The sequence below is a fragment of the Bombus bifarius genome, unplaced genomic scaffold (assembly GCF_011952205.1).
Source record: "Bombus bifarius isolate JDL3187 unplaced genomic scaffold, Bbif_JDL3187 scf7180000008265, whole genome shotgun sequence".
Taxonomy (NCBI): Eukaryota; Metazoa; Arthropoda; class Insecta; order Hymenoptera; family Apidae; genus Bombus; species Bombus bifarius.
Genome location: NW_022884550.1, coordinates 678,141 through 696,370, shown reverse-complemented (window position 1 = coordinate 696,370; position 18,230 = coordinate 678,141). Strand labels below are relative to the sequence as shown.

At 28.9% G+C, this 18,230-nt stretch overlaps 2 protein-coding genes across 4 annotated transcripts; one reads left to right on the top strand and one right to left on the bottom strand.

Annotated features, from left to right (window-relative positions):
- Positions 1 to 121: 121 nt before the first annotated feature.
- Positions 122 to 6,850, top strand: LOC117211978 (protein decapentaplegic-like). 3 transcript variants are annotated; one of them, XR_004488373.1, is made up of 5 exons: positions 122 to 540; positions 4,474 to 4,832; positions 5,139 to 5,583; positions 5,985 to 6,562; positions 6,597 to 6,850. XR_004488373.1 is itself a non-coding variant. In XM_033456378.1 (4 exons), exons 2-4 carry the CDS (start codon positions 4,505 to 4,507, stop codon positions 6,382 to 6,384), a joined length of 1,173 nt encoding a protein of 390 aa, XP_033312269.1. In that variant the 5' UTR covers positions 122 to 540; positions 4,474 to 4,504; the 3' UTR covers positions 6,385 to 6,850. The 3 variants fall into 3 exon arrangements, 1 of the variants encoding a protein (XP_033312269.1); XR_004488374.1 differs by lacking the exon at positions 122 to 540 and adding an exon at positions 3,661 to 3,685; XM_033456378.1 differs by having other exon boundaries at positions 5,985 to 6,850.
- A 3,583-nt stretch (positions 6,851 to 10,433) lies between these two features.
- LOC117211973 (low-density lipoprotein receptor-related protein 6) lies at positions 10,434 to 18,210 on the bottom strand. Its single transcript, XM_033456373.1, has 10 exons — positions 18,144 to 18,210; positions 16,694 to 17,719; positions 15,683 to 16,613; positions 15,303 to 15,587; positions 14,925 to 15,205; positions 14,491 to 14,742; positions 12,595 to 13,450; positions 11,656 to 11,891; positions 11,064 to 11,576; positions 10,434 to 10,839 (listed from the first exon to the last, which is right to left on the bottom strand). Exons 1-10 carry the CDS (start codon positions 18,208 to 18,210, stop codon positions 10,466 to 10,468), a joined length of 4,821 nt encoding a protein of 1,606 aa, XP_033312264.1. The 3' UTR covers positions 10,434 to 10,465.
- Between the last annotated feature and the right edge of the window lie 20 nt (positions 18,211 to 18,230).

The window sequence follows — 18,230 nt, the reverse complement described above, 5'->3', positions numbered from 1 at the left end:
TTTTCCAAATAAAGCAGTTGAGATTACAATTGTAACATTTTAATCATATAAAGTAATCACGTGATGGTGTGCTAAATTTGTATCTCCTACTATTAAGATACTATCTCTCTCTTTCTTTGTCTCTTTCCCCTCTCACGTTACGATATCCCGGTTCTACTATTCCTCTCGACTTCTCGAAGATTTCCGTGTATCGAGTTGTGTTCAATATTAACGCGTGCTCTTGAAAACATTCTCTATTTGTACAAACGATGATAGTGTTTTAAAAACTAATCATTATATCCATGATTTTGCGTACTATTAAGAAAAATTGAAAATAATTTATTTCCTCTCTGTCTATTATCTATTCGGGTGAATTGCTCTTTCTCTTTGATGAGTACACAAGTGCGAAAATATCAGACAACGCAAAAGAGTTCCAACATCGATGTATCGATACTAAAGACTGCCGGGGGCGAGGTTTTGAGACAATAGTTTCTGAGTGAGGTTACATGGACTCATTGAAATGTCGTGGCTGCTCAAACAACGGACTTACGATTAGCTCAGGTGAGTCTAATAGAAATACAACATTGCTAAGAAGTTTTTTAGAACAGAAAAATTCATTGGTTTTCATTGGCTCGAAAGAGTAGGTTTGTTTGATTGTCGCTGGCCCGATTATTTTAGACGATGACGTGCTGCTTATGTATACTCAACACCTTGTATTCTTACTCTACCCGTGCCGCATTCCTTCGGTGCAACTGTGCGATATTTGTGTTAAACAGGATATTACCAGTTGTACTTGCTGCTGTTTCCATCGATATACACGAAACTGAAAATGAGAAAATATCTTTATAGATACCTACAATTATTTGAAAAATAATATAAACACTACAGAATACGTTATTTGATATAATTTTTATTTTAAGTAATAAACGAAATTATTATATTCTGATATAACAGTATGTTAATTTACTATTTGAAGTTATGAAATAAACGAAACATTTGGAAATCGTATGCTTAATTGTGATTATTCTAACTATTTAATCTAACTAGTGATTCTTTGAAAAAAAATACCAATCTTATATTTTATTTAAATGAAAAAAGATGGGAGAAAACAGGTTAAGCTGTGTTTTGTTCAGTGCTTTAATTATATCACAGCTTTAATGTTGTATTGAAGAGGATTGTTAAATGAACATTTCATGTCAAATTCTTCATTGTTTACATAATATGATATATGTCAATAGAGTATTATATCTCTGTTATCGAGATAAACATGAGCATTATTTACATTCTACAATACGATCTATGCATTTGTATTTTACAAATTACAACTTTTCGTTGTCTCTTTCGATGTATTGAAATGAGCTATTGAAAACGATGTCAAAACATTCAACAAAAACGTTGTTCTTAATTTATCTTTTTCATTAAATTTTCACTCTGTTAATTGCGCATATTAAATTACTGCAAAAATCTTTAAAAATACTCAAAAGCTTAATCAAACGACAATTTTTATGTCCTGTAAGAGAAAGCAAATTTGTCGATATTACGCGTATTCATCGATTTTATCAACTTTTCTTCCTTTATGAAACTTTATTTATTCTTCCTTTATTTTGTATATTTAAATATCTGTTTCACAACATTTTGTTTTATATTTGGAATTTAAGAATATTTGAAAATTCAGCGATTTATTGTTTTTTTTTTATTTAAACATATTTATATTAGTAGATTTTACTTAATCTTAGAGTTTCTACATATTTGAAATCGTCAATACCTAGTCAATATCCTATTAACATTGTAACAGTATGCTATTTTACAATGGAAGTATTTGGTTAATTTTACGAGATTTTATAGTCACTTTTGGAGGAAAGAATCACCTACGTTCATTTCGTTCTTACAAATGATATTGACCATGGTAGAATTTTCTACAACATACTTTTGTTGCTTTATTTATTTTATTACATTTATTTCTTGACTCCTGCCTTTACAGAACTCTATTATTCATTATGTTAATTTCTTTTTCTCGATATATTTAAGTTGTAAGATTTAGTTTTCCTTAATTATCAATTTAATGATATTGTACTGTATATTTTAGTTACAAAGTCATAAACGCATACTACAGATATCTATTAAATACTTACTAAATATTTTGTAAGTTTCCACTTGTTTCGTGTAAAATACTTTCTCCGCTTATCCAACAAAATATTTTTTCATATTAAATTTGAAGGCAATAATTAAATTCATAATTATGATAAGAGCTGTTATATATAATCCTAAATGTACATCTTTCTAATACATAACTTTCCATTCATTTTCTAAATATTCTTTAACTAGAAAGTCTAAAAGGAAATACAGATATAGACAGCAGAATTTTTTCTTCGTAGAGAGCAGGTAGAGAGTTTGTTTCCTAGAAGCGAAGTGGTCTCCTAAGTATGTACCGACCTATTAGCTTCGAATTAGCTTCGCGTTAGATCGAATACTTTGGGTGGCTGTGCATTCCTTTAGTACAGTACAAGAACACTACATTCTTCTTGAAGCGTTATATACAATCCTCATTAATAGAATCTCGTTTACACCATTATACGTTTACATTTCCTTAAAACATTAATTATACATTTATTTAAAGTACAAGCAGGCATAAGGTGATTCCTCGGTTCCTTTCTCGATAATTAAGCCCCGAGAGAAAAATTTTCTTTATTATATATTTTCTTCTCAGTTTTTCATCAGGAATTACCTCATGCTCGTTTGTATATGTTATTCAGTCGTATCCTGTATATGTAGTGTAAAAAACTATATAGTTTGCATCCATGGATACAGTTAATACAATAATATAAATAATACAAATAAATAACTTTGGAGATGTCGATGTACCTGAATAATAATTCTAAGATAAATTGCAAGATATAAAAAATAAATTCTGAATTCGAATATCTATAACAGAAATATTTGCTTTTATTATTTTTATTCTTTTCTTCGTATTATGTATAGAAATCATAAGTTATTGTAACTGTTATTTACTATCTGATTAAATAGAACTATCGCTAATTAATAATGTATTATCAAAACAGTATTTAATTGAAATAATTGTACAAAACGATAGAGAATTGTTCTATTTTATATCAAATAAATTTAATAAATAAGCTTAGAATCTGCTACATTAATGAAACAAAATATCTCAATTTAAAAATGAAAACTCTTTCATATGTCTGATTATGAAATTACGTATCTAAATTAAATATAACATATGATAAAAATGTTATCATTATACAAGGTTATCACAATATGTAATACAAGCAATAAAACTAATAATAATAATATTGTATTGACAAAATGTATTAAAAAAATTTTCATTCGATTTATTTAATTTTATTTTCACTTGCTACATCTGAATTATAAATGTAAATATTAAAATAAAAAAAGCAGTTTAAGTAATTTAACTGTTTCTCGTGGAACAGCTTTATGTCAGGTAACTGAAGCAAACGCGTTGAAAATTCGCGGCTAGATTAATCGCCCAATCATTCGGCAGCAGACAGCATGGCACTAACCTTTCTGTTTCTATCTCTATCTGTAATAGAATGCAGTCTCAGTGGTTCTCAAATTTTATATCCAATCATATAAAAATATACAAACATTTTACTTTTCATCTATTCATGCGAATAGTGACATATAACAAAAATCATTAGTTTCGAGATATTTGCAAGAATTAACAGTAAAAGTGAGCTATTTGTGTACTGTTATGGAAATATTATAATATCTTTAGCAAAATTATATGTATATACTATTTAAAAAGAACAATGTCATGATTCAAAATAGTCCTAAGACTATTAGTTAAATTATAAAAGAAAATAATTTTTTCATTGCTAAATAGTTGAGTAAATTAATAATTTCTACTTCAAACAGCTGATCTTATTTTAAATTTACATTTCTTAATTATATGATTATTTTAGCATCCAGTGATTTGTGTGTGTATAACAATTTATATTAAAACTATTTGTCGTTAAATAAACTTTTAACAAATTCGTGTATACTTTTTAAACATATCTCTAAATGTTGTATTTTTAATTATCTATTATTTTATATAAAAATTTAATATTTGAGTTTAACGAGTTATATAATTAATTATTTAATTCTTATTTCTATGAATTAATAAGATGATTATCATGAATTGACACATAAATGTAAGAGTTAATGCAAAATTATTTTATTTCCTATAATTTTAACTTTAGCTATGAATTATCAAAGAGCATTATCAAATTTTTCTATGCGGAGCAAATGAAATTTACAATACTTTCTTTTATGGTAAAAATCTACAATATGCAGTCATTAATGATTAATTTTTGACTATTTTTCTCAATTCTTCATGTCACTATTAAAATATTAACTTGTGACTATATGTATAATTAAATTAGAATTGTGTTTGTTTCATTATCCATTTTTAAATCTCTTCAAGGAACTGTTCATAATTGACATACAATATCAGGAGTTTCATTATTTTACTTTTAGGGAGGCAACATCCGTGAGCAACGACATCACAATGCGCATGTTGCTGCCACTGAGGTTGGTTTTAGTCGCAGCAAGTTTGCTGCTGGCAACTACCACAGCAAACATTCACTTGCATCTACATTCTGATAGTGCCAAACATTTTGCTATCAGCGAACGTCAACAAGCAATTGCTGGAATTGAAGCTAGCCTTTTGTCACTTCTTGGTTTTGCTAAAAGGCCAAAACCACAAGGCCAAGCTTATGTTCCTGAATCATTGAAAAAACTTTTTGTAAAACAAAATACAATTGGTATGGCTGATATTGCTAAACCAGGAATTCATGCCAGATCTGCTAATACAGTGCGTTCCTTTTCTCATGTTGGTAAGTATATTTATAAACAGTAAATGTATCTAAAATTATTTTTGACATTATATTAGTTAATAAATTATACTGTATGTTTGCAACTGAATAACGATTAAATATTACTTACAATATAATGTAGTTAAACAATGCAACAAGTAAAATTTAATGCACTTTAAAATATAAATGTACATTACAATATGTGTAGATAACAATAATAATAACATAATTAAAAAGGTTAAATAAAATATATGATAATTAAGATCCATACTATTACATTATTATTTATATCTCAACCTTTTTCTTCTTTTATTTGTTTTTATGCAGAAAGTGAGGTGGATCATAAATTTCAATCTCCAAATCGCTTTCGTCTTTCCTTTGATTTAAGTAGTATACCTTCAGGGGAGAAGTTACAAGCTGCAGAATTAAGTCTTTCTCGTGTACCTATTTTAAATGAAGATGATTCCAATTCGAAATTGGGTAGAATACTTATATATGATATTTTACGTCCTGGTGCAAGAGGACATAGCGCTCCGCTATTGCGTTTAATTGATAGTAAACCGCTAAACACTAGGAAAAATGGCACAATTAGTGTAGACGTACATCCTGCTGTGGAAAGATGGATAAAAGATCCTAAGAACAATCATGGACTTTTAGTACATGTACGTGGAACTAAACAGGAGCATGTGCGTTTAAGGAGAAACGCAAATGAAAGAAACGACACATGGGTTGTTAATCGTCCAATGTTATTTACTTATACAGATGATGGCAGGTACAAACTAGTTTCTTCATATATTTTTATTCCTTTTTATAGAAAGAATAACTACAGCATTATTGTAACCTTTCTTAATTATGTATTCGAAATTTAAAGCTTTTAATCTAATATTTTATTTTAAACATTTATTATTATATACATACACATGTATAATAGCAATGTATTTAAATTGCGTGTAATAACAAATTATATTATACATATAATATATCTATATATATAACTATATATATATATATCTATATATATATATATAACTATATAAGAACTATAAGTTCACAGAAAAAATATTAATTACGTAGTATATGAAATAGTTTTCTAATAATGATTAATACATAATTTATATCAATATAAAATCAATAATTTACAAGAATATTATATCAAGAATATTTATTATTTAGGTATAAGATGTCTTCTGCAAGTCAAATAATGGACCGTCGTGCCAGAAGAGCAGCACTTCGAAAAAACCGCCGAAAAGATGGACGTGAAAATTGTAGGCGACATCCACTTTATGTTGATTTTGCTGATGTTGGTTGGAATGATTGGATTGTTGCCCCCCCTGGTTACGATGCCTTTTATTGCCATGGTGATTGCCCGTTTCCATTAGCAGATCACTTAAATTCTACCAATCACGCAATTGTCCAAAACTTGGTTTACTCAACAAAACCAAGTATGGTGCCTAAAGCTTGTTGTGTACCTACCGCTCTTAGCTCTATATCCATGCTTTATCTTGATGAAGAAAATAAAGTAGTATTGAAAAATTACCAGGACATGTCTGTCCTTGGATGTGGGTGTCGTTAACTATTTGCTATTTGGTTCAGTAAACTGTTTTTACAGTGAAGAATGTATGTGCAATAAAAATGAAAATAGTTAAAGAGACATTAAAAAATGAGGGAACAAAGAACTGAGATTTTATTAAATTGAATAAATAGTAAATAATGCCATTTTTGGAGGGTATGTTGAATTGTTTATTAAATGTTTAGGCAATTATAACACAGTTGAACGATTTTAAGTTCATTGTATGTGGAAATTTCAAACGATTGATTAATTGTCGGAATTTCAAATATTAGGCTGGTTGCCTAACTTGTCCCATGTTTATAAAATAAAAAGAATCTGAAAAGTTTGTATAATGTAGTCAAATTTCGGTCTATTGATTATCATAGAAAAATTTAGACACAAGGAATAAAAAAAATTTATTATAAATACTTCAAGTCCTCCAAAATTTTCTGTGCATAAGAAATATCAATCAGTTCTTCTTGGACATAATGATTATTTTTATTAAGTCTATGTGGTTGTTTAGAAAGGAAGAAAGATTTAAAAAATTAGGCATTTAAGATTTTGATCCTTGTTGTTTGTACTTGTACCTTACGTTAACACGTTGACTGCCATGACACCCGTATTCGGGTGTTAGCAAAGTTTCTGGTCAGGCCGTGTAACCCATATTCGGGTGTCGTTTATTTGACTACTTGCGAAGGATCGTCGTAGGTATTTGAAAAGATATTCCATAATAATAAAACTGTTGAATTGTTATAAAATAAAAATACGAAAATGGTTTATTGAAAAAATTATTTAGAATGTAAAACTTTAAAGCATTCTATACATAGCTGAGGTTGGTCGGGACAATTTGGACAATAAGTTGTTTTCTTCAAATTCTTTTGTGCCTTTGTTCGGTCCATTCGACGTCTTTTATTTGCATAACGTAGTTTGCATGCGCGTCTAATGCTTCTTCCGGAATCATTTTTCCGAACGGCGATATTATGTTGACTCCGTCGAAGACAAAGATTTAATAATTTTGCAACTAATAATTGTCTAAATACTCTAATATTTATATTTTTCCTTGTTGCAATTTTGTAAACCGTCAAAGCGTTTACAACAGAAATTCCCAGAAGGAATTGAATGCCAAGTTTTCTGTACCATTTGATTCCTTTTCTAATTGTGGTGACATAAGAAACCGGAATAATCTATACCACACTTTCCTTCATTATATTCAACAACAGCTAGTGGTTTTAATGTTGCGAACAAATGAAACGAAAGATCATTCTTAAGACCACCACTTGAGCGACTCGCATTACTAAAATATCGATGGGAACACTTAGCAGAGAACGCTTGGTACTGCTGTACGCGTGGCCTGATGGAGATTTCTTTGAAAACACGCGTGGCAGTCAATGTGTTAAAGTATCTTACAGTTGAGAAAGGAGAAAATATTTTCAAAGGAGGATTTAAATCGAGGTAAATGCGCGCGCCAAAATTTTAAGCACCCCCCTCCCCTTTTGTTAAGAAAGATTCTAAAACAATAATTTGTTGCTATTGACTATTGATTAATTTTTTAATCGATTGTTAATTGTTCAAAATGAGAAATTTTTCTTTGAACAAGCATACAATCAATTTTTTTGACGGCAAGGATATGTATTGATAAAATACTTAACTGAGAATCTTACATCCATATTTATTTATCAATCTAAAAGAAAGCTTTTTTAATAATTTCTTACGCATTTCATTTTTATGTTTTATTTTATTAGTAATTATTTCTCTGTGGTATCTTAAAATTCTGTTACATTAATGTTAGCTTTGTAGTAGATTTAATACAATTTTTCAAATATTTGAACAAAGATATCTTAGGCGTTTATCAAACATTCCATTTTCCAATTCCATTTTTAATTAAATAATATGCTAAAATATGAGCAGTATTAAATAATACTGAATTATTACCAGAATACATATATTTTGAAATATCATTTAATCTCTTTACAATAAGATATTATCTTTTCATCGAATATGCATATAAGATTTTTGTGTTTTATTTGAATTAATAGTTAATTAAAACAAGTTCTAAATGTTGTACATAAAATGTTTTTAAAGTATTTATACAATCTGTATCAAGTTTTATTAGTTCACTAATACAAACAGAAAGCAATTATTATATTTCCTTTCTTCTAATAAATACTGAATGTATTAAGGACTTGTAACAACTTGTTTAAGAACTTGTAAAAACTCTTAAAAACACGTATTTTGTACCATAATTAGATATTGTACAGCTTGAAAAGTATAATAATAATAATTTACAAACATTAATCTGGAATTTGGCTCTTTATAGTTTATAAATTTGATTAATTTGATTAATTTCATTAATGTTGAAGGTACAAAATATCTTGAAATAAATTCTTCCTGCCGTCAAGAATAAACCGTACCTGCCTGAGGAACAATTATTTATGTTAGCAGAGAAATCTGAGCATATGTATATTTGTATAAAAACAAAAAGAGACGAATATGATTTTAAGAATCTTTTATAGCTGTGGCGCGCGTCAGCCTGTAAAATCTGTAAAATAGATAGAAATAAAAAACGACTAATGTAAATAGTGCGTCTGTATAGTGAATTAGTATATATAGTATTCTATTTGACGTTTTTATTAATATTTTTACATCTTTCGATTGTACACAATATTGTATACATCGTACACAAATATTGCGTGTGTAAATAGTGAATAAATTTTAATAAAAATATATGTTAAATTACACTTACGTACGTTTTTGTACCTAAATAGAAAAAATAAATAGTAGTTAAAAAAACATACGAGGAAATTGATTAAAACTAAAGCTTACAATTAATAATATATTTTTTAATTATTATTAAAATGCATAATTTTAAAATTATTTTATCATAAAATAATAAGTATCATATAAAATATGTAACAAAAGTTTTATTCTTTTATACAATTATGCTACATACATAGGATAATACATATTTTTGTTGTAAATGTAAAAAAAATATAGAAGAATTATTTCAGTCTTTAATGCCAAACAAGAATAATAATTTAATAGAATGTATTTCTTCAAGGCTTGTGTAATGGCAGTGCGAGGTAAAAATCATTTCCACATGACATTGTACATTTTATATATACAATAATTTTGAATTTCATTTACTAAATATCCTAAATGTTGTATGGCACAGTCCGATTATAAACTGGAGGAACAGCATTACTTTATATCATTATTTAAAAATTGTAACTTGCTAATTTTCATATGTTGATTAACTATTATATAGAAATGTAAATATATAAATACACATTTAGTAATTTTCACTTTCACGGTAGAGCCGTTACATAAAAATGCAAATAAATGCAAGAAGTACTTTTCATTTTCACAGTAAAAATTAAAAAATGTTTTTTTCTATAAATACACATTTTAAATGTTCTTAGATTATTTAATTATTATATGTCATTGCTTATTTTGATTTTATTCTCATTAGAAATAATTTTCAATTGTTCTATCTATTTTTAATTTGTAATATAGAGTTTGATATGTCTTGATTGTAAATATGAAAGTTACTCAACTAGCTTCTTATACACTATAAATATATACGTACTTAAAGAAAAAAAACTTCTTTGCAAAACAACTTGGATATCGAATGTTAAAAATCATATACAACTTTTATACATTGTTACAATATTTACATTTTACGATTAAATTCCTTACAAATACGTTACAGAGTTAAGAGGCACGATGGTATAAATTTTTTACAGAAACAAAAAAACCTATTCAAATATAAGTAACACTTCAAACAAATTTAATAATGTTGCAAAAAGATATCTTTCCTCGAAAATCTTCTAAAAGAAGGTATCAAGTAAAATTTAATGAATGAAATTTAATCACAAAATGATAAAATTTTTATCTTATATTATTTTACTTATTAATATAAATAAATAAAAATTGCTTAACATTTACTTTCCTTGATTTCAAATATTTTAAGAATAATGTTTTTACTTGTCCACTTATAAAATATAAACGTTTTAATAAAATAAATTTTCATTTTTAAATTATTTCTAAAGACTTACCAAAAGATCTCATTTTTTAAAAAATACAATATAAACAATTTTTAATATATTCAAGGAACAGGGGAAGGAGGTGGAGGAAGTGGACTAAAATATGTAGAAGATCGTGAACTAGGAGAGGGAGGACAACTAATTGCAGCATCACTTTGGTAAACAGATCTTGGAGTAGGAGGTGGAGGATAGGGTTCACTTTCATATCTATATCTTGCTGGGTAATTGCTGTCTGATTCGTCGCAAACATCTGTACTGCAAGGAGTTGGAGGTGGAGGCTGATTTATGCTCCTATAATGCCTATAAGGTTTATACCTAGATGCATTACTGCTTGAGCATCTAGTAGAATTGGCTGTTGTTGCTGGACTCGGAGGAGGATTCAATGTTTCTTGTGGGTAACCTCCTGTGGAACTACCTCGAGTTGAACTGGAAGCTCCTTAAAGCAGAATATATATTTATTATTATAATCATAATAACGGATAATATTATTCATCATAATACATTTTCTAATCTAAATTTCTACAAGATGGCAAAATGTCTACAAAACCAATTGTTCTATATATTATTATAACAAATCATTTGTACTACTTTACTTACAATGATTGATTTATGATTTAATAATTTAATTATGATATATTAGTTTGTAAATTAACAGGTTACCGGTTATATGGCTGCGGTCGTAACTTGATCCTATACTGCTTCCATTTAACATTGACATTCTTACTGTTTCCATTCCAATTTTCAAATCTTTCCTACAATTTTTTTGCGCGAACATTGGTTTTGCTAATCTTACTGGTTTGGGTGATAATGGATCTCCAGCTGAATCATGTAAAATATCAGGCAATTCTTCATTGTTTATGAATTTTCTTCTACAATAATAAAATCCAAAAGCAATTGTAGCAATTGTTGCAATCAGTCCAATAGGTACAATAATAACATAAGTGATTTTTCCAGATTCTAATGAATTATTTTCTTGTCGAGGATTGTTTGCAGGTGTACATGCAGATGCAAGTTCATCGCTTCCGTCGGCACAGTCGTCCCAACCATCACAAAGCGCTGAACCAGAAATACAAACACCACTTCCAATACACTGAAATTGACCTGGACGGCAACAATGAGCTTCGTCTAGGCCATCATGGCATTGAGCTGTTCCATCGCACACCCAGGACATGTCTAACAATTTTAATAATAATTCACAATTTCACTATATTTAATTCGTAATTTGAATGATTTGATAGCTCAATATTCTTACCAATGCAATGGCCACTTTGACATTTAAATTGTTCACGACTACAAGCTGGACAACCTAATTCATCACTTCCATCAGGACAGTCGGTTTGGCCATCGCATTTCCATGTAGCAGGTATACAATCTTTTGTTACTGCAGAACTAGGTGCAGCACAAGTAAAATGATCCGTTCCACAGGCTGGCGCAGCTCTACAAGTTTTTTCATCTTCAGATAAAACCAAAGATTTTGGACAAGAACATCTGAAAATAATGTCTTTTATATACTTTAATATAAAATTTTCTATGCAATGATTCTCTTGTTAGAAATTTTAAAAAGAGAAGTCGCTAATTCGTCCGATCGGACATTATTGCTATATAAAGGATAATAATGCTTAATGCTATCGGCTACCGTTATGACTGTTTATATGAACCATTTTGAGATCATTCTTATATCCATACATTTGTTTTCAGTTTCTACATATGCAGGCATACATATGTGGCACCTCCTTCTTTCGAAAGAGACTTCCCCTCTAGTGAAAGAATTATCCTATATGAAGAATCCATAGGAAAAAGTGGGAATGTATAGTTTTAGCATTTTTCAGATAACGAAATTTTGTTTTTCAATATATGTCACAACTTCGTATTTCATCATACATAAAAAAAGAAAAAAATATCACTTTATTCTGCATCATTTGCAACTTTTATTTATAATTTTAAGTAATATGTAACACATTAAACTCTAAAAGATGAGAAGTATTTAATTTTCGTGATATATCTCAATTTTTTATAACTACCGTAAAACTAAAAAAATTTTAATTCGCAATAGCCAATGATAAAGAGCAGCAATACGAAAAAATATTAAACTCGTTAAAATTCGTTAAAATCTACATTCCCCCTTTTCCCCGTACATTCTTCATATGGTATTTATATTTTATTTGCTGATCAAGAGAAATTAAAAATGTACCTAGAAGAAGTGATTCCTATACAAAAATGTGAGCATCCTCCATATTCCCGAAAAGGACTACAAATATGTGTTTTCATTACATCATCTTGTGGAGTATTTATCGCAATTAAATCTGTAAGTACTTTATTCATGATTGTTTTTCTTCCATTTCCAGATTTATTAATACGCTCTAAACTTGATGTTTCCTTATCAAACCAATAAATAAAATCAAAAAAGATAGACAAATAAACAGTTGAACCTTGTCCAACGGGAGAAACCAGAATTCTTCTATTGTTCCCATCAAAATCTGCACATTCAATCTGATTTCCATGTGCCCAATATACAATGCTTGAAATTGCATCTACTGCAATACTTGTTGGTTGTTCTAGATCAGTCGCTACTACAATTCTCTCTTTTCCATCCATTTTACTGCGCATTACTCTCATTTTTCTTCCAATATCTGTCCAAAAAAGTAATCTTTTTTCTGAATGTATTGCAATATTTCTTGGTTTCTCACCATCACCTTTGACTACAACACCTAGAGCGGAACCATTGTCAAGTTTTGTAACATTGATCGCATCATTTGTGGCACATGACCAGAATAGTAACCTTCCCAGTGAATCTAAAGCAAGATCCACTGGATGTCCAGAATTTCCAGAGATCATTATACTGGAATGTGTTTTATTTTCCAAAGTTCTCCTAATAGATAAAGTTCGTCCATCTATCCAATAAATGTGTTGAGTTATAGGATCAAATTCTATAGATCGTACATGCTTCAAACCTTGTATTCGGAGAACTACATCTGGACAATCATTTGTATCAGGAAGAAAGCGAAACATTGCATTGCGTAAACTATACATCATAAAGTTTTTTGGTGCTGTAACAGAAAGAATAAGTTATTAGATTTAAATTAATATACATCGCGCATATATTATGATATAGTATATCAATAACAGAGAATTAATTAAGTTAATAATTTTATATTTATATATTTACATCGTTAATTTAACCAATTGAATGTGATATCTTATATGTGTGTCTTCGTTACTTTTGAAGGTAGTATTAAGTAAAAAAGGAACTTGTAAGGTATCAAGGAGTACAGATTATGCTGATATTTATTTGACCTTGTGATAACTTTGACCAAAAAGGAAAAAAGGAAAATAGGAAGAAAGAAAGAAAAAGCAAAAAGGAGAAAAAAAGAAAAGGAAGAGAAAGGCTACTTTTCAATTTTCAAATGGGAACCTATATTTTTTAGTGCATCAAGATATAAACTTTTAAAGTTGATATATTATCGAATGTACACTGTCAGAGTATTGATCGAACGAACTCTGTACATCACAATTGTTTTAAAATTTCCATAGTATTTTCAAAATCATCGCAAAATAGAATAAGTATTCAGTATTATATAGTATATTCAGTATTGGTATTTAAGTATAGGTATTTCAGTATTATTTGACTTCTAGATATCCTACAATTTTCATTTAGAGATCTCATCTGTATTTACTATATTTTTAAAAATATTTATCCATTTCTATTATTTAAATTTAGACATGCTGTGTATATTGTGTAAACTCATATGCGCAATTTCCGTGCAGAACATTATTATATCATTTTACAATTAATGAAGAAATATTACAGAATAAATATTAAATATATTTAAACAATTCAAGATGTTGTATTATTTTATCTAATACTGTTTGTTTCGTAACTCATATTTTTATTACAAGAGTAAATTATATCTTAAATCATAGAATTTGACGAAATCTCCACATCTAATTGAAATACATTTTTTTCTTTTTTTTATCACATCTACTGCATTTAATATTGAACGTAATCGAGAAAATTTAAAATAGTCTGGTATGATTAAAGATTTTAGGGAAATTATAAATCAAATTTTTTTAATTTAAATATACTGACCAATGCAAGTTTTATTATCCTCTGATAAATTGTAATGAGTAGGACACCCACATTTGAAAGAATTTGATATGCTTTCATTATCTCCGGGTAAAGCGATACAAAGATGAGTGCAGTTGCCATTTTTTAATGCACAGGGATTCCATCCTGCTTGTCTAGAAGCATGGAAAACCAATAAATCTGTTACAGATTCTAACTTATTATGTATCTTCACTCTGCTTAATCCAGTAGTCTTATTAGCTTTCTCTATGTCACCTATTAATTAAATGAATTAACATCAAACTTTGTACAAAATATCTATAAATTTCGGAAAATATCTATTGAAATAAAAATCGAAGTTTGTTGCAAATAATAACGTGACGCATATGTAATAGTAACTAATAGTAAAAATAGTAATGTAATAGTAACATAGTTGATAATTTTATGTACTTTTTTACCTGTATTCCAATCTGTCCAATAAATGTAATCTTGATACTGAGTAATACTAAATGGATATACAATATTTTCTGTTATAATTGCTACTCTTTTTCTTGTAAGCAGATCAAAGCTATCAATAGCTGGAGTATATAAATCTGCCCAATATAATTTTCGTGCTGAATGGTCAATTGTTAGACCGTTTGCTTTTCCAATATTGGAAAGTATTATTTCACGATGCATGCCATCTAAATATGATCTTTCTATACTTCCAGAATTTCCCCATTCTGTCCAATATATATGGCTAGAAAACCATCATGGTGTTAAAAACTTAATTATGCAGGAAATATTTATTTCACAAACGCTTTTATAAACACATGTGAAATTGTCACTATAATTACCCTCTGCTAGGATCAAGAGCTAAACATCTAGGTTCAAAAATGTTACTCCAAATGAGGACTTTTCTACTACAACCTTCTAATCGAACCATTTCTATTCTTCGGGTTCCTGTATCACTCCAGTATAAATTATGACCAATCCAATCAATTGCTAAACCTTCAGGTGTTTCTAAACCAAGATCAACGACTCTTTCTATATCAGATCCATTTATGAAAGCTCTTGTAATTGTTTTTAATTTAACATCTGTCCAATAAATACGATTGTCTGCTATATTAAAGTCCAAGGCGCTAAAAAAAAATAGAATGACAGTCTTTGGGTTTTTATAAAAAAATTTTAATATAAACAGATCATAAAACTTTTTGTTTATAAGCATAAGCTTTACCTTGCATCTTTAACTCCAGTTAATGGAATAATATTATCATTATTTGCATTTTCGATGCTAATTCTGCCAATATTTTCTTTCCTAGCAAATAACATAAATGCATCTGGCACAAAACAAGTTTTTTTATCTTTAGTTAACTCATATCCAATTTGACATGCGCACACATACTTATTTCCTGGTCGATTTAAACACAAATGACTACAACCACCATTACTTTTCACACAAGGATTTGTACCATTAACTTTTCCTAAATGCACTGCTTTTAAACCCATGACATTTGGAACTTGATCAACAATAACTTCTCTTTCACCACCTGTGAGTTTATGTGCTCTATCCACACTTCGTCTTTGCCAGTCAGTCCAATATAGATAATCTCCTAATAAACTTAAACCAAAAAGGTGTGGAAGATTATCTGTAATTACTTCTCTTCTATCTGTACCATCCATGTTACACACTTCAATCTTATCTGTTTTTGCATCGCACCAATATATTTTCCATCGTGCAAGATCTAGAGCAATTCCATTTGGCCAAACAATATCTTTATTTACTAAAAGAATACGTTCTGTACCATCCAGATTACTTCGCTCTATTTTTGGACGTTTTTCATTCCAATCTGTCCAAAACATCCATCCTAATTCTGGAGCTAAAGCAATTGCTCTGGGTTCGATTAAATCTTCATTTATTAATACTTTTCTACTTGTACCATTTAACCGGGCTACTTCAATTCGATCTGTTCCCGTGTCAGTCCAATAAAGATTCCGTGCTAACCAATCAACAGCTATTCCATCAGGATTTTCCACTTCTGTTATTATAATATTTTCTTGATTGGAACCATCAAGCGAAGCTCTACGAATTGCACGAGCTTCTTCATCTGTCCAGTAAAGCATTTCTTGCACAGGATCAAAGTCTATTGCTATCGCATGTTTAATTCCTAAGTATATTGAAAAATTATAATATATATAAATTTTTTTGAAAAACAAATTAATCGATGAAAAAGATATTGAGGGATACCTGTTAATGGTAATACAAAATTAGTATAATCTGGTGAATCTAAAGAAATGCGACAGATTTCATTTCTTTGAACTATTAATAACAATTCTTCTGGTCCTTCTGCACAAGTCAAATTATCCACTAATTTTACACCTGTAGGACATGCACAGCTATATCCAGGTTCTGTCATACTTAAAAGACACAAATGTGAACAATTTCCATTATTTCTTTCACAAGGATGACTCCCATATGGTTGTCTTCTAACATCCCAAACTTCTATGTCACCAGGTATATATTCTCCATGTAATAATTCTCTAGGAAGTGCTTGAGTTTGACGAACATCGTATGAATGTACACACCATGTTTTCCAATCAGTCCAATATAATTTGTGATCGAAAAATGTCACTGCAAACGGATAATCTAACCCTTTTTCTATGACTTTTCTTCTATTTTTTCCATAATAATCCATCACTGCAATAAATTTAAGTCTTCCGTCTACCCAATAAACCAATTCATTTTCATAATCCACTGTTAAACCGTTTGGCCAAAATATATCATCAGAAATTATCACTTCTCTCGTTGATGGATCTCCATTCATTGCAGCTCTTTCTATTTTAGGTACATCACCCCAATCAGTCCAAAATAATATACTTTTCATCGGTACAAGAGCAATAGCTCTTGGCTGATAAATCTCTGTCCAAAAAAGAACTTTTCTGTGACGTCCATCAATACTGGATACTTCTATTCTATTTTTTTCTCCATCTGTCCAATATAATTTTCCTGTGTACCAGTCACAAGCTAAACCATCAGGAGAAATTAAACTGGAATTTACTACAATTGTTTTTTCGCCAGTATGGGTGCCATTTGTTTGAATGCACTGAATTATTTCTAAACCACTATCAGACCAACACACTAGTTCATGTTCAAAATAAAAATCTAATGCTGCACCTTCAGACAGATCTTTTATAATAGTAGTTACTTTATTAGTACGAGAGGCATTGGCCATTCTAATATCTTTTTGTGTGACAAAGAGAAGAGTTGGCGATCCTAGAAATAATAATTCATATTATTAAAATTAAAAAATTCTGCATTATTATTATAAATTTAGATAGTAGAAAATTGAAGATAAAATTCCGAAATTTATGACAAAAATAATATTATGGGTCATAGTGTTAAGCAATATTGTTATATTTGATTAAAAGAATTGTAGCACAAAGTTGGATAATAAATATTATAAAAAATAATATACACCAAAAGTAGTAGCAAAAAATTAACTTTATGTTATTATAAAATCTAGATAATCCTTAAATTTTTTATATTTTACAATTAGTAACATATTATGCAGTGACATTATAATAAAAGAAATAAACTATAACAAGATATTTAGGCATAATTGTTTAATAACAGATGACCTATAACATAACCTCTATATTAAAATCATGTAGAAAACAACACACTAAATGTTACTTACCATTAGAGAGGAGGACAAGTTTGAAAAAGCATGCAGTCAGAATAATTATTAAACTGATAATAGCCATTCTAACAATTGTAAAAAGAT